Source organism: Polyodon spathula, chromosome 3 (assembly GCF_017654505.1).
Source record: "Polyodon spathula isolate WHYD16114869_AA chromosome 3, ASM1765450v1, whole genome shotgun sequence".
NCBI lineage: Eukaryota > Metazoa > Chordata > Actinopteri > Acipenseriformes > Polyodontidae > Polyodon > Polyodon spathula.
The window spans coordinates 5,623,832-5,648,770 of NC_054536.1; the positions used below are offsets into that span (position 1 = coordinate 5,623,832).

The 24,939-nt window shown below is 39.0% G+C and overlaps 1 protein-coding gene across 4 annotated transcripts in view; it reads right to left on the reverse strand.

The window, feature by feature from the left end:
* LOC121310929 (cyclin-Y-like) overlaps positions 1-24,713 on the reverse strand; it is a 70,432-nt gene extending 45,719 nt beyond the window's left edge. For 2 of the 4 annotated variants that reach the window (XM_041243840.1, XM_041243837.1), the window contains exon 1: positions 23,953-24,712. In XM_041243840.1, coding sequence (XP_041099774.1) covers positions 23,953-24,106 — 154 coding nt within the window. In that variant the 5' untranslated portion in view covers positions 24,107-24,712. Of the gene's footprint in view, positions 1-23,952 lie in introns of all 4 variants that reach the window. The other 2 variants (XM_041243834.1, XM_041243841.1) reach the window with 2 other exon arrangements.
* Positions 24,714-24,939: the final 226 nt, after the last annotated feature.

Below are 24,939 nucleotides of genomic sequence, written 5' to 3' on the forward strand. Positions count from 1 at the left end.
CACAGTTTCCACTATGTCAACTCTACCCATTTTATTATGTCATCCAGCTCAGTTTCTCAACACAATACACAAACACTATTTATTCATCAATGCATTGACCTATACAGCGATCCACTGCTGTGAATCCATTTGCTGCCAAGAGACCACAACTAATAATGAGAATGCAGCGAGTAGCCTGAGCTTCACTGACTTGCAATGACCTGGGGTGGTCTTTCTGGTTAAGAGGGCAGCAGTTGACGCTATGGGGGTCCAGCTATGTAATATCATGGCACACTGTTGACCCAGGAGAGACATGCTGAGGCCTGTACACTGAAATATCAGCCTGCTATAGGGCAGTGCTACTTGTGTTTTTTCTCCTTAAATTTGACTTACTTGGCCTGTTTCTCATTTAAATACAGCAGACTGTTTTCCATGACCTCTCACTTCCTCCCTTAGCATGTGTTACTTGGTTTCTATGGCAATCCAGCAAAACCTTGAGGTCAGAGAATGGTGAAACATTTCTTGCATTTTGTGTTTTTGTGAATCTCTCACAGCACAGCGTTGTGTATTAACCCATTCCTCCCAATAGTGGATAAACTTAATACTTGACATTGGTTTGTTTGGACACAAAAGTAACATTGATAAGAATAAGAACATAAGAAAAACTTGGGACCATTCAGCCCATAAAGGCCCATCCCTTGTTCACACACCATTGTAAACACTATGTAACACCACGTATACAAATGTTCAAGCAACGTGTCTTCATATAACCTGCAGATAGGAACCATTGAACAGGAAGTAGAAAACAGACATGAGGTCACCAAAACAGATTCTCCAACTTATAAATGTCCCCAAACGTCCTACAGATACAAGCACAGGAGTGTCGGAAATATGTTATTCCTTAAAACTGTGAAGAAATAGGTGTTCTTTTATTACGATTATTATAATAAATGTGTATTTGCACAACACCAGACAAAACTACTGTCAAATATTTGACTTCAGATTTACTGTAGGATGGAAAATAAAATAGAAAAGTATTCCTTCTATCAAGAAACAGCTGATGTAAACCAAGAAATTGACCTTGCCATCCCAGTCCAATACTCGCCCTCCAAACTCAAATGTGCAGTCCTGTGGAAACAATGGGAGCTGGCGAACAGCAGCACTCGGACAATGGAAACAAAGCCCAATGCTAGAGCAAACACAGCACACGCTCCAATTATTGTTTGGACAGCAATCACACTGTGGCAAGAGACTGTGAATTATCTAGACGAGACTTATTTATTATAGGAAAGCAATAGTCAAAAGTTCAGTTTCTTTATGTACAGCCAATAACAGTGCCGAGGAGGAATTTTGGCCCACTCCTTCATGCAGAACTTCTTCAACTCAGTGACATTTGTGGGTTTGAGCATAAACTGCTCGTTTCAGGTCCTGCCGCAAAATCTCAATGGGGTTTATGTCTGGACTTTGACTAGGCCACTCCAAAACTTAAAATTCCTTGTTCTTCACCCATTCTGATGTAGACTTGATTGTGTGTTTTGGATCATTGTCCTGCTGCATGACGCAGCTGCGCTTCAGCTTCAGCTCACGGACGGATGGCCTTTCCGCCAAGCTACTCTGCCATGAATCCCAGTTTTTCCCAGTGTCTTTCTGATGGTGGAGTCATGATCACTGACCATAGCTGAGGCAAGAGAGGCCTGCAGATTCCTGGATGTTGTTCTAAGGTTCTTTGTGACTTCCTGGACAAGTTTACGACTTTCTCTTGGTGAGATTTTGGCAGATCAGCCACTCCTTGGAAGATTCACTACTTTCCCAAACTTTGGACAATATTGCTCCGACTGTGGTTTGGTGGAGCTCCAGAGCTTAGAAATGGCTTTGTAACCCTTTCCAATCTGGTAGGCATCAACAACAGTCTTCAGAAATTCCTTTTGATCATGGCATGATGTGCCTCTAGAAACTGTGTGCTGACAACTTCACTCTGATGGTAAGGGCCAAAGTTAGTCAGATTTATATTGGGCAGTGCTGACCAAAATCAGACCTGATTGTTAACCAAAGTATTCAAACAGTTGACCCAAATTATCCCTTTAATTGGGTTGAGTTAACTAGGGGGGCAATACCTTTTTCACACCTTGCACACCAAACAAATGAAAGAAGCACCAAGCTTTGGTGTCATTTTTTCTCTCAGACTCCCTCTATATACTACTACAACCCACAAAAAGATCTGACCAAATTCAATGTGAAATGTGCAAAAATGCAGAAAATCAGACAAGGGGCAAATACTTTTTCACAGTACTGTACCTCCAGTTCCTGTTTCTATCAATAACTTCTACTAAAACAAGTCTCTAGCAAGTTTAATCTTTAGATAGATGTCAAACTAAAATCTAAGATATGTATATAGGTACTTACATATGACAGAGTGCCACCTCCACTATATGCCAGTCACTGGGATATAGATAAGAAATAAACAGAACCTGAACACATTACTCAGTACTGCATGTGGAATGGATTTACTTGTCCTGCAGTGTTCTCATATAAAACAGACTGTCTAAATAAAATCGAACTTGACACTGCAAATCAAAATATGCCCTGGAGTTTTCTGAAACTTGAAAAATAAGGAATTTTTGGTGGGGGGGGGGGGGGGGGGGGGCAGATTAGCCTGGTCTACGTTTGCAGCATCACGGCAGGAGAGCTGTTTATTAAAGTGACTTTGAATTCTAAATTCAGCTGATTACCTCTCTCCCTCTATTGAGAATGCTTGCAGCTGTGGTCTAGGTTTCACATTAGTAGGAAACCAAAGCGTCTTGGGTCTGGTGCGTATCTTTAAACTGATCAGTTCCAAATGGAAGACTGACAGAAGGTAACTGATTAAGATGAAGTCACCTCATTTTCAAAGGGGTCCCAATAGGCCTAACAAACAGCAATAACGACACATGTTTAAAGTACATTATACAAATAACAGATATTAAACCTCAATGATAATACCTCAGGGGAGATTTCCAGGACTGTGAACCAATTCACTTGCCTCATGCTCCGCACAAGCAAGACAAGGGGAATGGAGAGAAGGTGTTTTAAGACAAGGCTAAGCAGTTAACCTCTTCTGTACAAAGCAAACCATATAGAGATTATTCACATAAACGTGCAAGTTGGCTTTCCCCATTAGTGATGGCGTTTGGATAGCAAATACAATTTAAATTAGTAAAACAAACTGCAAAGGTTCTATAAAGAACACATATGTGATATCTAAAACTAGAAGGGTTCTCCTTAATAACTAGGCACTAGAACTAATTCACAGCCCTGTCATGTGGTAAAAAGATCAACTGTCTGGAGAGCCATGCGATCGCGGCTCAAATCCCCCTCACATCAACTCTGCCGATCTTTGCACAGGACCCAGAGGGAGTGCTGCACAAGCCTTTGCTCATTCGATTAGGGCCTAGTCTGCCTCTTCGGACTTCAGTAACCATTACTTGTCAGACGGGGCCCTTGCCTCCAGGGGTCAGTTGCTTAGACTCAGCATGTGAAGAGGTGTTTCTGGGGCATCATGCAATTTGCCAGGACCAATAAACCAAACTGAATGGAGCAATATCAATTAAGACATATCACTTAGAAAGCAATACGATATATATATATATATATATATATATATATATATATATATATATATATATATATATATATATATATATTACACTGCACTACTGTATCTGATACTACACAATAGGAGGTGGTCACCAATATGCAGGTTTTGAAATTGCAGATAACTGTGAATGCCCTGCTTTGAATTTTGGGCCACGATATACACCAATTTTAAAATCCTGAAGGGCCCAATAGGGGTTTCTGCTACAGTCTACAGAAATACTCACATAATCTTTTTTTTTTTTTTTTTTTGCTGCCGACAGCATTTTACAGGTGAGCATTATATTTGTATCTTTGGCAAAAATAATAATACAAACTACCTAGCAGAGCATTGTTAGCATCTCTAATATCTCTAACACATCTGAAGCAGCCTCCAGTAAGCAGGTGGTGTTGGGGATGGTATTCTGTCAGCAGAGATGTGGCTAATTACATTCAAATTTAGACAAATATAAAGCAATGGGCCTTTCACCCTCTGGAGGGGTAAACATCTGCTTGTTTTCATTTTGCTTTGATTGTTTTACTTTAGACACACACATCAAATAATGTTTGCATGGTGTCCAACAACATAAAGCCAAGTGTGTCATGAATATGAAGCAGGCTGTCATGGTAACACAGCATGCTCATAATTGAGAGAGGGAGCCAAAATAGTCTATCTAAAGCCACATGTAAAATATTATAGAAGGGATGTGGAGATTTAGGTGAATCCGTGAATCCAGGAAACACATTATAATCAATGTTTGTAGTAGTTTGTTGTGGTAAATGGCTGGAATGAACCGTGAAATACTAAAAAAAACTAAACTTTAATGACAAAACGTTTTGATTAGAAGTGTTTTCAATGTCTTCAAAATGAAATGTTTTTGAAGACACTGAGAAGTCGACAAGTTTGTAATTAAATTTGTATTTCTTTAAGTATTTCTAAATTCAACACTATAGAGTGGTTTGTAGTTATGGATTACTGTGATGAATTGTGTATGCTGGAGTCTGTCAGCAAAGCGTATTTGTCTAATTTCAATAGTGTGAATTTCATTTATTTACATAATTGTTCACAGTAAGATAACTGTACATCAAAAGTCCAGGAGGTGAAGGACTAAAGGGACCTGGAAGATTGGGAGCTGCCGTGCATTGATAAAACAAACAATACCTGCCACTAAACTCTCAGGAGCTACCCTTCTAAATTCATACATTACCTGCTCTCAGTGTTGGCACTCCATTTGTTTTATGCTTTTGTAAAGGTGTAAGCGAGTCAAATAATACATCAATCCACCTCCCAATTCCCAGAGACAATAATGAGCAGTGCCGAAGATGTTAAGAGTTATAGACCCGATCAAACTTCTGACCAATACCGGGCAATAATGGACAAATTACACAAAACTGCTGTTCAGACAGGGAACAAGAGATTATAGAGTGGAGTCATGAGCAACTTGGCTGTCAAATCAAAGAGGTGTGACTTCAATACCAGTTTGAGACTGAACAGGCAGAGAAGGAAGATCAGAAACTCTTACTGCCATGGTCACTTGGCTCATTGTGGCATTAACAAAGGCAACTACTGTAATATGTAGCTTAGATTTTAAGCAAGCTGTGCATTTGCAAGTACACTACAGGAAGAAGCATAATACATCTGGTTCACTTGCTCTTTTCAGTATTACTGTACCCTATACTTGTCATATACTTTGTTTTTAGGCAGGGAAGCTATTAACCCACCTCCCTGCCCTACTTATACATATATATATATATATATATAATATATATATATATATATATATATATATATATATATATATATATATATATATATGTATAGATATATGATAGATAGATAGATAGAGATTTAAATGTATTTATTATCCTTGTAGTCACGTTGAAATTAAAACCTCTTTTACGAGCGAGACCTAGCCAAGCAGGTAGCAGAAAGTCATTCGGACTACAAGAACAATACACAATAAAATACAATTAAGACACAGGCAAATCACATTTAATCAAAATACACAAAAGTACGTAACTCAACTACTTAAAACAATTTCAACTCTCACGAAATCATGCAGTTTACTCTGCAGTTTAAATTGCAATAAAGATATCTGGGCCTGCAGCTTTAGTTTGGACTGGAACTCATTCCAGGACCATGGGGCATAATAAGCAAATGATCCTTTACCAGCCTCAGTATGCACATTTGGGATTTTAAAATGCAAAAAAGAATGAGATCTGAGGCTATGGTTACTATGGAAAGCTATAAGGTATTCATTTAAATAAGTATATTCATATAATTTACATTGAATAGCCTTATATACCAGAATATACCAGTGCTTCAATCTGCATAAAGCCAAAGAAGTCCAGCCTACCAAATCGCATAATATACAATGATGAGTATTAAATCTTGTATCAATGCTGCATGATATAGTGAGCCCAGTTTACATACAGTTGATGGTAATGCAAACCTATATACTGCCTCATCATAGTCAATTTGCAGCAAAAACATACAAGCAATAAGCCTCTTTTATGTTTCCATAACATATATAACATGTTCATAACATAGTGACGTTTACAGCGTATTCTCATGCACAACAGACGAGTGTGGAAACATACACTCACCTCTGCCAGCACACTGCCTTCCTTCTATTCCTTTAATGCGGTCCTATTAGCATATGGTAATGCATTGGTAATTAGAAACATGAGATGCAAATGTATTCTAGGTGGACATTCAATATGCACATAATGCAATCAAATTTGAATTGGGCGAAAGCCCTAATTCGTCTGATTACACCAAAATCTGCGTGATAATTGCGGTGCGCTAGTTCCAATGACTGCGCACCGCTAGTTCCAATAACTGCGCACCACTGGCTCAAATAGTGTCAGAGTAACAGTCCACTCTGGAGTTGGGTACAATAGTACAAACGTACAATAGTACAGAACCCCAACCCCCCACCCACCCACAACCCCCTGCACACACTGAGCGGATCAGTTATGTGTTTTATCACTGTATTGATATGATGGACAGCGGTAGCATGTTTACATATACAGTTATATGTGTTCTTCACTCCTCCACAGGCATATCCACATCCAACGTGTATCATCAAAGTATAGAAATGAAGATTGAGAGAAGGATGAAGAGGGGAGGGGGGTCCTGCTTGTCTTTGCTGTGTGTTGTCACACATCTGTAAATGCATTGTATAAATACATCATACACCCATCTTGTGGCCCATTGCTTTATTAATCTATTCCATAGATTGCTGCGTATTATGGGTATAGGGGCGAGCAGCTGTACTTCGAAGAGCCAATCACCGTCAGGGCACTCTTGCTGTGAAAGGCATGCTTACGTTTTCCTAAAGCCAGACCGGTGATACAATCAACCAATCAAAGACCTGTATTTTCTCTGCAGCAGTCCAATCATAAGTTAGCTGAGGCGGAACAAACAGTTAACTGTAATTTCTGGCCATTTATGCAGCTGTCCAGTTTGCTGAATGTCCATGTTGCTAATTGTACAGAGACTGTTCATTTATTGAGAAATCATAGTAGGCTAAAATTAACATTTTAGGTGCATATTTAGAATATTATTCTTACAGGAAAAAAAAATTTAAAAAATGTCATAACAAAAAAATCCATTCCGGCGACACTCAAAACCTTACAAACTGGGCTTAATCATGATGTTCAAATGGGTGAGTAGAATGAACAACATAATGCATTTCTATGTATTGTGTATATAACAGTGCTTGATTGATATTTACTTTGCAGTTGAATGTACTCGTTACATTTACAAATCAGAGAGTGTGCTACCACAGTAGACTTTGTCACGACACGACTTATATTAAAAAAATAAAATAAAATTAGAAAACAACAACAAAAAAAGACAGTACCAAAAGCCTTTTTTTAAAAAAAATGTACTTCTAAACCATACAGGTATGTTGGATCAGCTGGCCTTTAAAGAAACCTATATAGTATTTCCTTGTGATACAATATTGTCCGTATTCAATAAAACAGAGGCGTTATCAGTTAACTAATTTAAAAACTCGTCGCCTAGCTATGGAGTCAGTTGTGTATTTGAATGGGCCGTATATATGTGTGCATGATATATTGTGTGGTCTCGTCTGTTGTCATATCGGTACATACTGTGGTGACACCAATGATAGCAGCTTGTCGGGGTAATGCCATTACTAATGGTGACTGTCCATCATTCTGCATTCTCGCTTGGCTGTTGTGTACAGTTGCTATATTGGTAGTGAATGCGCAGACGGTTTAGTCAGGCACAAACAGATTTGCGAATTGCTCAAAAAACTGCTATATTCCAATGTCTCGCAACTGCTTTGTGCCGTTTTGGAATATCTCTCATTTTGTGCCAAAGCACTATTTTTTTGCGAGGCACAAATTTAGCGAGGGGATTGCACGAAGATCGAAGATCAGGCTCATACTGTTTTGTTGCCAGTTGTAGTCATTATCAACAAACTGAATGGCATACTGTAGTCATTTGCAATGGTGCACTGAATGGTGGTTAAATTCATTCCGTAGATCAGGGGTGTCAAACGCATTGCTTGATGACTTTACATTCAGAATTCTGTTCAAGAGAAAGCTCCTGAACTACTGTATTATCCCACAAGTCAGACATGCGCGTATACCCAAGTCTCAGCTTATCCCACAAGTCAGATATGCGCATATACCCAAGTCTCAGCTTATCCCACAAGTCAGACATGCGCGTATACCCAAGTCTCAGCTTATCCCACAAGTCAGATATGCGCATATACCCAAGTCTCAGCTTATCCCACAAGTCAGACATGCGCGTATACCCAAGTCTCAGCTTATCCCACAAGTCAGATATGCGCATATACCCAAGTATCAGTGCGTCTTCTAGGGACTGATAAAAATAATACATAAATCAAAGGATAACATTATCCACAAAAAACATCTTTAACATTATTTAACAATTTGCAGGAGTGAATTTCTTCCCATAAAAGCACAAAATAAATGTCACGATTGGTTCATTCATGTGCAAGACACTAGAATAACCACTGGAACACACACTATGAAGCAGTCCTCTGGGAGTAAAAGCGCTGTTGCAAGAATGAACTGAATTGGACAGTGATATTGCAGCGTGCTTGGGTCTTTACTAAAGAGAGTAACTTCAGTGATGGTGAGCAATTCAAGATCAGAGTCCTTTTCTTCTCAGTTGCAGTTATACCTTACTCATTACTTTGCTGACATTAAATACCCTTCTGTATAGATGGTCCACCTCCCCTTTCTCTGACATTGCAAGGTCATTTAATTTATTGTGAGAGAGTGGTCTACTCAATACTCATGCATTCTTCAACTTAACCCATAATCTGCCTTTTGTTATCTCCTTGCGACCCCCTTTGATGCCAGTGGGATTATCTCTTTTGATCTCTCTGAAGTCTAGAGCCTGTTCCCTTCTAGTCCACAGCATTGTTATCTATTAGCTTGCAGTCATTGTTGGGAGTTTGTAGACGCATCGTCTCTATGTTGTTAGCAGTACATGCAATTTGAACCAAACAGTCTGCTATCTGCAATATTAGTCTCATTTCAGAAAAGCAGTATATCTGAGTACATAGCAAACCCCTAATCATTCTATCCAGACCTTGAGGGAGCAATGATCACCCTCAGCAGTTAACCTTATCCTTTCTACAGCAGCTTCTGATTGCACCACATTGCAGCTCATAATAGGAGAGAGGGACTCAATACTCATGACAACTTAACCCATAATCACATCTCCTGAGTTTGAAAGCAGCCACTTAAGACAGCTATTTTAGAGAGGACTCTGTTGTTATACAGCTCTAAATAACTGGGTTACATTTCAGCATGTATTGATACATGACATGCTACAGACCTTGCAGTAATACCATCTTGATGGTTAGGATGGACCCACAACAGGGCAAGTATTTGGACAGACTGCAGCTTGTTTTAGTTACTTTGACAATTACAGGGATGAAGAAATAATCTTATACTGTGGCACACTGTACTTTCATGTTATGACACAAGGTCCTTCATTCATCATCATCATTATTATTATTATTATTATTATTATTATTATTATTATTAGTTTATTTAGCAGGCGACTTTATCCAAAGCGACTTACAGAGACTAGGGTGTGTGAAGTATGCACAGCTGCAGAGTCACTTACAACAATGTCTCACCTGAAAGACAGAGCACAAGGAGGTTAAGTGACTTGCTCAGGTTCACACAGTGAGTCAGTGTGTGAGTTGGGATTTGAATCGGGGGCCTCCTGGTTACAAGCTCTTTTCTTTAACCACTGGAGCACAAAGTCTCACAGCAGCAATAGCTACGTTCTGCCCTTTGCATGAACAATGATTTATTATACTGGCTATAGAGCAATTTTATATGTGATTGTGTGTCATCATAATTCATCAATCAGTTCTATTGATATGTAATGACACAATATTCCTTGTCTCTATGCCGAGCTCCTTATTCTAGAAAAAGGAGAACGTTTTGGGGTCCAATTCTACTTGTGAGATGTCTTGTTCATTAAAATTCTTTGCATAGTTTTACAAAAGGAGACAATTATCTATTCAGGGGTACCAAGACAAACAATAAGTAAGAGGAAACCTGATCAATAAAATCCCCAGCCTAGTCGCTGTGTAAATCACCTCTGGAATTGACCAACACCTTGCTTATTCCATGACTGCCGTGTTTTCCAGCTCTTCACTGTGGTGACATCCCTGATCCTCTCGAAGAGCTGGAAACAAATTATATACACGAAACCGGAGATATAAACACGGTGTAGAAGGAAGTCACTCTGCAATTTACTTCATTTCGCTGTTATAAAAATGGACGTGATTTCCATCTAGGAAAATGAGACTTTACATTGTATCACATCTTACTGTACATTGTACTTTCTGCACACATCAAATTTGGAGTTTGCCAGGGGATCTATATAAATGACATACCTTGTTTAAATTATCCTTATGGCACTTAAAAGAAACCATATTTTAAGTTAGGGAATACTGTTAGTGAAACTGTTAAACTGTTCTAAATCTCCTTCTCCTTCTGCTCCGCTTCTCTCGCACACAATTTGGATTAATTTCCTTCCTCCCACCCCTTCTTATTGAAGGCTGGATGGTCCAAACATGACTTGCCTCTGAGTGTACCACTTTCTGTACTTGAGCTGCTGTACCATCAAGGCCAATACCAGAACCACACAACAGTCCAGGAAATGACATTGCCAGGAGCAAAACCCAGAACTAAGTGCAACATTTTACCAGTAAATTCCTTAAGCCTAAGACAACCCATTTAAGATGAAATAGGAAGCACAGCCAACAGGAGCACATATATCACACACACACACACACACATTACATACGAGAATCACAGGTTATACAAGATTTACCAGTGAATTACATACAAAACATCCTTTGTTCACTTACAAAGAAAAACAGCTAAGTGAACCTCCAGGCAGATTCCAAGCAGCTGAGGTTATGTCAGTGAGAAATGTAGCACTACAGCTTTTGCGTTTCAAATAAGTGACTTCAAGATTAAAAATCTATAATTTTTTTTTTGATTGTATGCTTTAAAGTACAGTGCTACAAGGAAATAACAAACTACTGATTTCCACTCTAGCTGTTAATGATGTGGTCTCCAGGTATATGGCGGAGCCATTACTTATTTTTTAATATAGCACCTTTCATAGTGGACCACCATCACAAAGCTCTTTACAAAGATACGAGACTAGTGTGTGTGAACTATGCATCAGCTGCAAAGTCACTTACGAGCTAAGAAAAAGTCAATTACCTTCAAGGTAGGTGTATTACGTTACAAAGCATATTATAGCTACTATTACCAGAAAGACACATTTTTGTGCATGAAGAAACTTCTAACTCATTAAAAAATATATACCCTATAAAAAAGGCTAACAAGATGCTCAGATACATTGTGAAAAGTGTTGAATTTAAATCAAGGGAAGTAATGTTAAAACTGTACAATGCACTAGTAAGACCTCATCTTGAATATTGTGTTCAGTTCTGGTCACCTCGATATAAAAAAGATATTGCTGCTCTAGAAAGAGTGCAAAGAAGAGCAACCAGAATTATTCCGGGCTTAAAAGGCATGTCATATGCAGACAGGCTAAAAGAATTGAATCTGTTCAGTCTTGAACAAAGAAGACTACGCGGTGACCTAATTCAAGCATTCCAAATTCTAAAAGGTATTGATAATGTCGACCCAAGGGACTTTTTGGACCTGAAAAAAGAAACAAGGACCAGGGGTCACAAATGGAGATTAGACAAAGGGGCATTCAGAATAGAAAATAGGAGGCACTTTTTTACACAGAGAATTGCGAGGGTCTGGAATCAACTCCCCAGTAATGTTGTTGAAGCTGACACCCTGGAATCCTTCAAGAAGCTGCTTGATGAGATTTTGGGATCAATAAGCTACTAACAACCAAACGAGCAAGATGGGCCAAATGGCTTCCTCTCGTTTGTAACTTTCTTATGTTCTTATGTTCTTATGGTACAAGGGACATATGTGTCCCACAAATAAAGATGATGCTAGCCTTCTTATTTTTGCAATGAGTTGCACAAAACAGGGTTATAAATATACTGACAGGCTAGATCTGGATATCCAAACTGTCAGTTTCCTTGTGATACTTGAGTCACTCTGAAACGTATTTTAAGAAACAAAACAACATTTGAACAACCGCTCAATTCCTTGTGTACCTTCAAAAGGTTCAAATATTTTTTCCATACTGGATTGCATGAGAACACTTCGAAACTAAACCTCCAGTACAATGAGAATGTCAAGGCTTCGCAGGCTTCTAACCATTTGTGCTCTAATCAACTTCCAAATGTTTTTTTTTTTTTTTAATCTTAAAACCTTTCCAACTTTTAGTTAGAAACTCAGATGAAATGCATGACTGTCCTGACTTATATTAGCAGAGGTGATGAAGCATCTGCATATTTTACATCTGCTTCCAAGGAAGGGGATCCATTTTGCAATGAGGCATCTTTACTTACTATCCCAAAATGCTTTCCTGACCAATGAACTTCACAGCCCCTGTATGAGATCACATATCTCTCTCTCTCTTTTAAAAGGTGGACCAATAAATCCCAGACTAGAGAAGACATGTAGTAATTTATTAGATACAACCGCAACACAAACAGTGAAACTGCAGCAGGGAACTAGAAAGCTGTGCCGTCAAGAACCGCAGCTGAAGTTAAAGCAGGTAGATTGATTTTTAAATTCTGTGAAAACAGAAGCTAGGTCAAGTATACAAACCTTTCGGCTAGTTCAGCTCTGACGATGGCAGAAACTTGAATTTGTTTCTTATGGTTTTACTCCAGAATTAAATTTTGAACTGAAGAAGATAGATATTTTAAATCTCAAATGTGCATTTACCTTTTCATTATGTTGCTTGTTTATTATTATACATTATGATGAACATTCTGCGTCATTTGCTGTGTGCTACTGCCCTGCAATGGAGCTTCCTGATTGGTGGATGAAAGTTTTGCAGTTTCTAATCCGTATCATCACACTTCAACAAACACGACACTGATGGTCTTCCACCACCTCCACCAGTGCAGATGTGGCTAAAATGTTGCAAAGAAACACTTTTTCACTTGGTGGTGGACAGACTTGCTGCAGTTTACCTGGTATTGCAAATGGTACCCCTCTGGTACCCACTCGTGAATAAACTTTCCTGTGTATTAATCAGCTGTGTCTTTTAATATGAAAGCTGTTCAGATGCAGAAATAACAGTTCCTATGCGCACAGTCACAGACACTTTTCAACTTCTGCAAACCAAGATTGCTAATGGCAGCTGAAGACGCTGTGTGCACTACTAGGAGTATTTTAAACAATTGGAAAATGATTTGGAACCCCATGTGAAGCACCTCTGGTTGAGGGCCTTCTAGGTTCAAGTTAAGCTAATTATTTGGAAGCACCTCTTCAGGAGCACTTGAAATTCCCGGCTTCAGTGAATTTCTTAGGAAAGGCTGAATGTGTTTGCCTCTGGAAAATGCTGTTAGTATTGGGAACACTCCAAATTTAGACCGAGCCAGACGGCTTTTGGGGCCCTCTGGGGCCTCACAGGAAGCGATCCATTCTGTTTCCTAATTAAACTGTGCCTCTGCTGAAACAATGGCTATGGAAATGGATCAACAAAGCCTTTGATCGAATCAGCGCTCATTTTTTGCTTTTCATCTTTCAGTTCACTCGTTATTCGAGGATAGCACGGTAAGCCACACGCGATGATGATCTTTTATACCCTGGCAGGCAGCAAAGTGAGAGGAGGCAGTTAGGAAGATTCTGATTAAAGGAAATCGGGTAAACTTTTTTTTTTTTTTTTAATAGCTCTATTAGCTCTCTTGTCTTCTTTACACCACAAGTGAAATCATGATCATTGCCTGGCAGGCAGTAGCTCCGTAAGTCAGAATCGTTCAGTCCTGGCTCAAAATTTAACAAACACAGAGTGACAGGAATCCCAATCACACCGAGAAATATTCCACCTGAGTCAACTAGAGGAATATTGGACAGATAGAGCCAAGTGAGAATGTGTTTAATCCTTGGGAAGTACTAAATCATATCTTCCCATGTAGTTCACTTATAGTTTCTAAAGCAATTCCAGCCTTAAGACATGACATGGAGTCAATTATAATTACAATTATAGCAGAACTGTTTGCAATTACAATTACAATGCTATTGTGTTCAATTACAATTATAATTACAAATATAATTATACTAAAAAGTAACAGAAAGTACTACACACATTGACATGTTTACGCAGTTTATTCAAAATAACCAAAGCAATAATCAGAGGTACAAATATAGAATAATACAATTTTTTAAACAAATACGGGTCACGAAAAGTGGTTGGAAATGCAAGAATAATGATTGTATGACCAATAAATGTGTACCGCTGTAATTTAACTGTAATTGATATGGCATAATTGCAATTCCAATTCCACAGGTGTGGCAAGGTTCAACTGCAATTACAATTACATTACAGTTGCAATTAATTACAATTACAATGGAGCCCAGGTCTGCTGACAAACATCTAAAAGACAGCAGAACCTCCCTAGAGGTACAACATGTTTACTACAAAACTCAGGAGGCCTTTTCTCAAGTGAGGAATCATGCAGACAATTTCAAACACACTAAATGTCCCCAGCGACACAGTTTCGCCAACCGCTGGGTTAAAAGCAAGAAACCCTACCAAGCTCTCTTTTGAATGGTTATTTCATGCACTGACCAACCTCTTTCATCCCCCCCCCCCCCCCCCCCCCCCCCACCAGGCTAAGGAGCCCCCATAACCTTTACAATCTTCTCATCTATATACAAGCCTACAAATCTCACTGTTCTGGGAGTTCTGAATGTTCACCTCACTATGCTTTTAGTTACCCAGGTAACAGAGTGCAACATTCTGTAAAAGCTTCCTGGCTGGCAAATAAGGGTCTTGAACCGACCTTAATTTTTTATTTTCACTGCCAGTTTTCTGCAGTAGTTATGTGTCCCGAGCCCACTTGCATAAGGTATGAGGACATTTTTTTAATGTGTTTTGGGTTATATTGTGGACTGGATAACTTAGCCTGCTTGAAACTGAATGACAGTTTAAGGGTTCTAGCAAAGTCTTGTCAGCTTTTCGAGGATATCTGCCACCACCGTGGGATAATTGCCGCTCTTCTCTGAACCTGATTGGTTGAGAGGGAGATGATCTGAGGAGATACAATTGACAATACTTTCATCCCGTTTCCTGGAATAACTCACACTTGTGAGTACTGAAAGGAGACAATAATACACTGGAATGTCTTTAACTTGTGCTTCTGGAACAGCACGAGTGATAGCTGAACTTCTGATATCAAAGCAAAAAAGGACAATACTGGACACAAAAGAAATTAAAATTGCTATGGAACTCTAGATGTGGGTCAGAAAATTTAAGGAATCAAAACTCTATTACAAGGTAAAGAGTGGCACTGGCAACAGAGAGTGGGGCCTATTAAAATCATAAATATGCTAATGAGATTCATGTTAAACGTGTGATCAAACAGTCTGTTTGCAGATGATACATTTTGTACATAAATTAAATTCCAAGTTCATGTGAGTAAAAAGTAATTGCCAGGGAAGCTCGTGTCCTCAAAGCCTGGAGAAGAGCCTAAACACGGAAAGCATTTGAAGAGCAGAAATGTGTCCTTTCACTGCCATTTATAAGCAACTTCGTGACATGGCAGAGGTACAATTTTATGACTCCACTGTAAAGAAGATTATGCAAATAAAAAAAAATAAAAGAAAACTTTTTTGATTTCCTTTTGAAAATGTATTGTTTTACAAATTATATAAATATTAACACTGATGTGCCTTAAGATCATGTGGGCAGATGCAGTGGAGTTCTGAAAATCATTACCCATATACACATTCTAAAACTCACAGCTTGACTAGTGACAAGATACTTCCCTGAGTGTTTTCTTGGGTAATTTTTAGATTTGTAGGCAACAGTACACGCAGTGGGTTAGGGCTTGGGTTACTGAGTTTGCAAAATTTTATTTTAATTATATAAAAAGAAAATAGAATGATATATTTCCCATTACAAAGTGAGACTGAAGACATCATGGCTCACCAGAATGTTTCAGACAGCAGACTGTGACCGTTAAAATTGCAGGCAATTGTTGGTGGACCACATAAACATCCACTCAAAATTATCCGTTTAATTTAGCACAGAGCAAGCCACAGCTCTTTCTGGCTGACAGGCCCCCCTTGCAGTTTAACGTTTTGGCTGTGAATTACAACACTGCTTCATTATACTTTCCATGACACAATCAGTTGCTAAGTTACCAATAGAGAAGTTAAACAATGTCATTTCTGGAGGACAGACTCTTTTGGCAAATGAAAAGAGGACAGACAGATTTCCAAGGTTCATGAATATTTACTAAAATCCAGCTTTTATCAAATGACCTACTTCTTCCTTCTGGTAAAAGAAGCCAGTGAGCTAATGCTATGGCAAAGGCTAAATCTGTTCTGTGTAAAACACAGGAGGCAATGAGTTTCGTGATAAATATCTCTGTGATACAGCAAAGAGAGGTGTCAAAGAGGAAAGTATAAGAGGAAAACCAGGAACACACTATATGTACCGGTACCTATAGATCAGAAAACCAAGATCACACTACAGTACCTATAGATCAGAAAACCATGAACACACTACATGTACCTATAGAAAAGAAAACCATGAACACACTACATGTACCAAGGTGGAACAGCTGGCAGGCTCATAGCAAAGGGATGGAAATAACCCTCCAATTGCATAGCAGTTTCACCCATTCCAGGTTTTAATACAAGCTTGATTAGTCACAGGTGGGTCTGATTATATACATTTTAAAATGAGGAATGGATCAAACTGCTCTGCAATGAGAGTTTTATTTCCATCTGTGTAACAGTATTTATACACGCTGAGCTCACTAAAGAGCACCTCCACTTGGCACATATACATACAAAACTATAAATTAAACCAATTACAAATCTGTCAGGATTCTAGTTTTCAAAATGACAGGTGTCTATTGCATGCAGGACTCTTCTAAAGCAACCGTTGCAGTTCTCCCATGAATGAGCCCAGCGAATGGTGTCGAGTGTGTTGTTTCCAGCTAACTACAGGAGTGAAATAACCACAGCACTCTATGAATGTTCATGGAGTATTCTCTTTATGTAATATGAATAAATGTATGGAAGAATTTCTTAGATCAGGCTCTGCATCTGCTTCATTTGGAGCAGTGCCTCTGTCCTGCTCATTCTGTCATTGCATTCTAATGAACACACAGTAGATTCCAAACTGAGATCCAGTTAAAACCACACAATTCACTCAGCAGCAACACTTCCTGTATAATCACTTACAACTTCACGTTCAGGTTTTACTTTCCCTACTAGTTTCAAGTTGGCAAAGTCTGATTTCTGATTTTAAAAGCAGGTCAGATTGAAATTTCCATTACCATCAATGCCATGCTTGTATCCCGATGCTTCTGTCGAACACAAAGATATTTATTTTTGTATCTGAACAGCTTTTAAGCAAAGTTGGTTTGAATATTTGTCAAGCACTAACTTCTGCTACAAGAAAAATGATGTTGGGCAGGTTTTAAGTGGGCCTTATTAGCCCACAGTAGTGTTTCCAAGCCCGTTCAATGTGACAGCAAATTCTTAGACCAAAGTTTGTTTTCCTTTCTAATTCCCCCAAATAGGATGATGTTACAACTCCTTTTATCTTTACCTTACTAAGCTAAGCAGGGCGACATGTTTTTTTCACCCACTCAAACCACAGAAGGACTATACAAAGTCTAAAGAAATTCTAACACATTAGATGCCTTTCAGAAGGAATTATTAAGGGGCTAAGGTAAGCCGAATGAGTCCATCTATATAGTAAGAGCTAGCCAATGGGACAGCAATACCACCACAGAGATGAAGTCACAAGCACCTCAGGAGTGAAAGGGTTAATAATGTCATCCTCAGAAATACAACAGAAACCTGCCAGACACCAGAGGGCACCTACCTTGTAAAAAGTTACAGAAACTCAGATAGCATGGACATTTACAGAGTTTCTGTTGAAGCTGCCTGCAGATCAGTCTAGGGTTATTAGACTGAGAACGTCTACAGGGAAAAAATATATATCTTGGAAATAAATAAACTAAGTAAAACAATATGGAGAACAGAGCAGGGGGAGAAATCTGATAATGACACTGTAATGCCAACGCAACTCAATTCTGCTCTGAACCAATTGGCAAATGCTGCATAGGTTTTAATATAAACATACACTTAGAGCACCATTTGAGATTAATGATTTTTATTTTTATTTTTTTTTAAATTGTGCTTATTTTCCTCCTCATACCCCACACTCCTTGGTGTATGAGACCCTTTTCCATGCATGTGTCATAACGAGTGCCATTCAAACTTGAATCGCAGAGCACAGGGTGATCACCTAGTCTTCATCAGTGTTATGAGTTCACAACACAAAACTGAAACTCACAACACCGATGGAGGTCCTAGCAGAAACACCTGGCTGCTTGAATTAGTTTCTTATGAAAGGTAAAGAGAATGGAGGTAAGCGTCTCACAGATACGCCAGTGTGTTCCCACACAAGAGAACAAGAAAACTCTATTTTTAATAAACTTTATTATTTCTATTTCTCAGGCTGTACTAGGCAGGATATCTACTTTTAATAGAGTTTCAGGGAGCTACAGTAGCAAGTCTCCAAGCACAAGATCAGTCAGCTGTTCCTCTTTTTATATTAATTTCAATGGAAAAGCTTATAGCTCCAATTAGAAAATGAGGAGTCAGTTATAACAATAAAAACCAGAATAAAACCAGCACAGAGGTTGCGTTTCGCAGTTTGAAGCTTAGTGAAATACTTCCACAGAATGAGGCTTTCACTAAGACCAAGAAAACTTCTTTTGATTCTCAACACCATCAGTGGCAATACAGCAGCATCAGGGTTCTTGTGATAACGATTCTGACATTTACTGCTGAACCCCACAAATACACTTGGATTTAAATAATAATAATACTTGGATAACTATAATAATAATAATAATAATAATAATAATAATAATAATAAATAATAATAATAATACCCATTTCTTTATTTATTTTACAGTAAGAATTGTCACATTTCATCATGTTGCAGTAACCTGCAGGGGTTTAAACACCATCAGATGAAAAAGTTGCATGCACATGTAAAAATGGAAATATGACATACAAACAAGTGGACAGCTGCCTCCATATACCCAAAGACTATGGTACTTTCTATAACCTAAAGGTCCTGCCCAAGATTCACCATAATACAATAAGCACTTCTCAAACAGAGAGTGTCTCATTATACTGTACCCCCCCAGATTATAACACTCCTAAGAACATGTGATTTCAAATGTCCAGTTTTCTAGATAGATGCAAAAAAGTAACTATGACAACAGATAAGAAAGTTGGGTACACAGAAAGCCTCTGTAAAACACCAAATAATGTTAACAATCACAGCTTGTAATAAAGAATGTCCTTAAAAGGTCTGTTCACAATTGGACAACGGGATTTCTAGATCAATGGAAATATATTTATCCTTACTGGAGGATGATACAGTAATTTATAAGTTATCTGTTTTTTGTTCAAAACTCTTTTTGCCCCTGTTTCATATAGCACCCAGAAAACCAGTTCACAGGATTAGGAAAAGCAGACTTTTGTTCAAGGTCAAAGAAAACGAAAGTAAACAGAAGTATAAATACACTCCTAGATACACAATCTCCATGAGATATAATTCAGAGTCCAGTTCAACTGATACAGTATCCCCACAACTCTCTGAAAGGCTTTTCCCCGCAGAAAGTCATTCTATATATTCCTACACTAATTATCACAAATGGAAATAGCTTCAGATGTTCACTACAAACACATAACATTTGTTACAGCTCAAACGTTAGCTGTTTCTGAAGAGCAAAGAAACGATCAACTCCAACACCCGCCACAGAGAGACGCCTAACAGACACGAGGTTGCACGAAACTTTAGATCAGTCATGAAAGCACACCGTAATAGGAGCTCTATCAGCTTCATGATAAGCACTACATATAGAACATGTTTTGTATCTAAATACTGGTCTCCCAAGCATGATTTTAATACATTATAACCATGTTGTATTATTATTATTATTATTATTATTATTATTATTATTATTATTATTATTATTATTATTATTATTATGATGAAAAGAAAAGAATAGTGGCACAAGCTACAGTATCCATGAGCCATACCCTTGGTATCAGGAGCCCATGTCAGACCAGACCTGCCATTCTGTCCTTGGCCTTCTGTATAATTTTTAACTCAGGCGTCCTGGGTCTTTGTATTCATGTGCGAATCAACCGTGTCAGTGTTTTGTTAGAATTCATGCAGCTTTTCCAGGGTGTTCGCCTCAAAGCAACACCACAATTTACATTTTAAAAGTGGTACAATCTGTCCAAATAATCTACAGTCCAGTAAAAAGCAACGGTTGTGCAGAACCAAACTGGGGATCAGGGGGAAATACAAAACATAATCACAGACTTGTGGATGCCTTGAATGGTGTGTTTGAAGATATGTATGGAAATACGTCTCACTCAAAGGGCGTAATGGTTATTCAAGCCTTTGGAAAAGAAGGTACAACGAAATGAGTTATTTACACCCAGTTCACTGTTTACAAATCATGCACAAAAGCGACTTCTCTGGCCACAACACCACATTTCATTTTGAATTTACTGACTTTTCTTGATGAAAACAAATCCACATCTGTGAGGTTCAGGACATTCTCCGCTTTTGATCAACTTTGAGACACTAGATTGTAATCCCGTGTGAATCATGCTTTCGATCAACTCTGAGACACTAGATTGTAATCCCGTGTGAATCATGCTTTTGATCAACTCTGAGGACACTAGATTAAGTCCTGCGCGAACTTGGGACTTCAAAACTAGGAACTCTGGGAACTTTTTTGGTGCCAAGAAATCACAACCAGATGGTGATGTAGTGATTTGGTGTGTGGGGACAGTTTTATTCAGCTAGACAAGTTCCATTTCAAACTGTAAATCAAAAGCAGTAGTATATCATGGCATAATCTACTGCAATAGAGCGATCTGGCTGGTTCGCAAGGTTGTAATGGGTTATAGCTCAGCATAACAGAACAACCCTTTTATTTAAGAAGTCTGTACTGTATGTATGTGGGTCGTTATGTTGCACTTGCCATGAATGTCCTTGCCTTTTCAAATGTGCTCTTATTTTGTTGCAAGTTAAAATGTTGCAACAATCAAAGCTTTGACCCTTCTCCTACTATCTGAATAATGGTTCCTTTTCTTTAACTGGTGCCTCTTGTTCCCAGGCCTCTCTTGCATTTTAAGTCTTAAATTTGTTCTGTGGTTCATCATGCCTCCTCCATGTACCAGTCTAACAACTCCAGTGGAGCTCAGTCCTGTCCAAGGAACAAAGAGATAAATTCTAGAATCTTTGTAAAGCCGCATCTTTAGTTGCTAACCAATAATGCGGTCACTGTCCAAAGGCCAAAGCTGTCTGCCTACATTTTTGCTAAATTACCCATCATTGTTGCAGCAAATGGAACTGTCATGTGTCAAGGAAGGGAATGCTTTGTGTCACATCAGAGACCATCTTCAAATCACAGAGTGCTAAAAAAGTATAAACTTTCCACAGGATTTCAATTGACATCTATTGACACTTTTCTTTTTTTGTCCCTTTTTATTGTATCATTGCTGAATCATTAAAAAATCTGCACATTCTATATACAGCCACTGTGTTACCTTGCAACTCCTATCTTGTTTTACAGGGCTATATAATTCTGAAGGGTCAGTGTGACAGAGACAGAATGATTCTTGATGATAAATCTCCCTCCCGACCTGTGAGGACACGATATAACGGGAACAGAGTGCCCTGGACTGAACTGGATGGCATGACAGTTCATTCCCAGGGTTAGGTGGAAGTCGGCCATCTAGAAGGGGGCACATCGCTCCAGAGGGAAAGCAACTTGGCAACCGCGGATTGGAGGAGAAATGGCTGCACTTGCTAACCAAGGGGGCGTGACTGACAGTACAAAAGGGGACAAGGTGATCTATTCCTTTGTAATGGTAAAGAGAGAACCGCTGAAGGACGAGAGTAAAATTACCATGAGTGTTTTGTTTGTTTTGTTGTGTCTAAAATCTACTTGTTTGTTATTATTAGATGGCTAACACGATCAGGAGCTGTCGCTTAAGGCCAGCACTAAACCCAGACAACACTGCACCATTGTACACAGATAAATAGTATTACACCACCAGCACTATAGCACTCACTCTGGACGTGTGAACGTGTGTGTCTTTGCGTGTGTTCTACTTTGTTTATTATTTATGAACTGTGTCTTACTATTTTGGGACTGGAACCCATTGTTGGAACAGTGCAATATGCATTACTGTGTGTTGCCTGGGATTATTCTTTGTGGGACTAGGATTATAAAAATAAAACATTTTTGGATTGTGAACTTTGTTATCTATCTTCTGTTTCATAATCACATCACCACTACACCTGTGCACTGCAAACCACTTTGCCACAGTCAGAAACCCCTTTTTCTAATGAGTCATGAAAGTTACAAAACCAATGTAAAGTTTGGTATATTGAAGTACTCAAAGAAGTGTCTAAATACTGGGTATGTGTTTGTGAAGTTTTTATTCTGATAGGAGCACTTGCTTATGCAATTCGTTCTACACAGAAGTATTGCATGTTTTCAAACATGTTACACTTTCCCATGCTAAGAAAAGTGATGAAAGGCTAGACAAGAAACACAAATGGCTCTGGCTGAAAGTCAATAGCTTATGACCACTGACACAGCTGTTAGTATTTTTTTTAAGTGGAGTAGTTAAATGGCTTGTACAGTATTGTGTTACAACCAAAAAGCAGCACAGACACAGCTGCCACCAAACATATCCAATGGGACTACCTATACATTAGTGTAAATCGACAGCTAGTGTACACCTATACATTAGTGTAAATCGACACCGTGCACCTTGTGTAAATCGTACACAAGGTGCACAGCAGACTGCATCTGATCTTTAGTCCACCCCACTGTTAAGCTGGGTTACAAATTTAAATTGCAGAATGCTTTACTTTGAAATCCTTTATTACACTGCATCCGATGGAACTGCCACTAACATCATTTCTACCTGGGAATACCTGCGTCCTATCCGGAGATCCGCCCACTTACACACATCATTAACTTGCACGTCCCTTAACAGAGATTTGACTTTATTTTTTTAGAGCGGTTAATTCAGTGAGAGAAATTCTTCTCATTTTACAAAAGCAGGTATTCTACACCGCTAACAGTCAAGATGGATTATCGTATATTAATAGTAAAAGTACCAGACAAGTGATTTTCAGCACGTAGTAATTGACAATTGACCGAACAATAAAATAAAAGTCTTTACACTAAGGTTGCTGTAGCACATCATTATTAAATCGTAACCGTTTTATTTGCATTATTAAGGAAGGAGTTGCGATGATATAACAAGCACGACACGATCCCAATTATAATTATGATGAAGATGAAGATGGTGATGATGTTGTTTTGAGTTGGAGAACGAACAATGTTTATTGTGGATATTTTATCCATTGGCATTCTACTGCATGTTTTTCACTGATAAAACCCACTGATACGACTGTATATCACAGACATTTATATTAATGATGCTATGCTAGGTTTCTACGTTTTCCATGTTGACTCGACATGACGATATGAAGAACAACAGCTATTCTGGTTTGATAATGAATGGGTCCAGTATTGTATTCGCAAAGCTCTTGACGGGTTAGGGTTAGCTTGTTTTTAAATAGCATAGTCAGATATTTGCCAATAGCATTGCTAGTGAGTGCCTTACCGTCTAGGTTCTCCCTGTCGCTGATGTGTTGCAGGTTACAGCCAGTATCTTCCCTGCTTAGCTCGGGTTCTGGACGATAGGACTCCAGCCTCGAGTGTGTATTTCTCCGCAGCTTGGGGCTGGATGATACGCAGCAAGATGTCGTGTTCCCCATCTTTCACTTTATTTGTATATTCCTTATTATTATTAGTGCTGGGTATTGCAAGGGAAAGATAGACAAATCTCTGGTTAACGGCAAGACTAGGGCGGCGAGTGTGGAACTGCAACACATCAATGAAGTATCCGATCTGTTATGCACCCTCGTTCGGTCCTAGTTCGCAGCAGCAGCCGTGGAAAGCCATTTGCGAATTGGAGAAAAAATCAAGATAAGTTTCTCCCCTCTCTCCTTTTTCAACCCTCTCCCAAAAACCTTAGTCAAATTGTGAAATGTGCGCATCCCACGCAGGAGTTTTTGCGATTGTACCCATATATAACTAAGACACTATGATCTGCTATTGTACCCTCGTCATTTCTGAAGCCTATGAATCTGGTTATGACAAGCGGAGTAAATTAACGAAACGTTGCAAGCGTCGCAGCTCCTGTCAGTGCACATAGCAAACACAGGCAGCGCAGCCCCAAGTATTTCGATTGAAAAAGGTTCCGGTTCAAGTGGGTGGTAACAAAACAGTGAGATTAATGATATTGTGAGTGCATTCTTCTGCCACAGATTTCCGCAGTTCTGCACATATTTGCACAGTTCTGCACAGAAGCCCGTTCTGCGAGGGATGCTGCATGACGTCACGAAGCTCCACCCTCAACAATGTGTGCAGATCCAGCGCAGCCCAGCGCAGCCCAGCGCAGCCCAGCGCAGCCCAGCGCAGCTTTGAAAGGTAGTTGCGGGAGGCTGGCTGCGGCTGTGAACCAAAGAGACGATGCAGCGATCATGAGTGGCCTTCCAATCGTAATGCAAACAGCTGCTAAAACTACTGCTGCCCTCTTGTTAGTGGA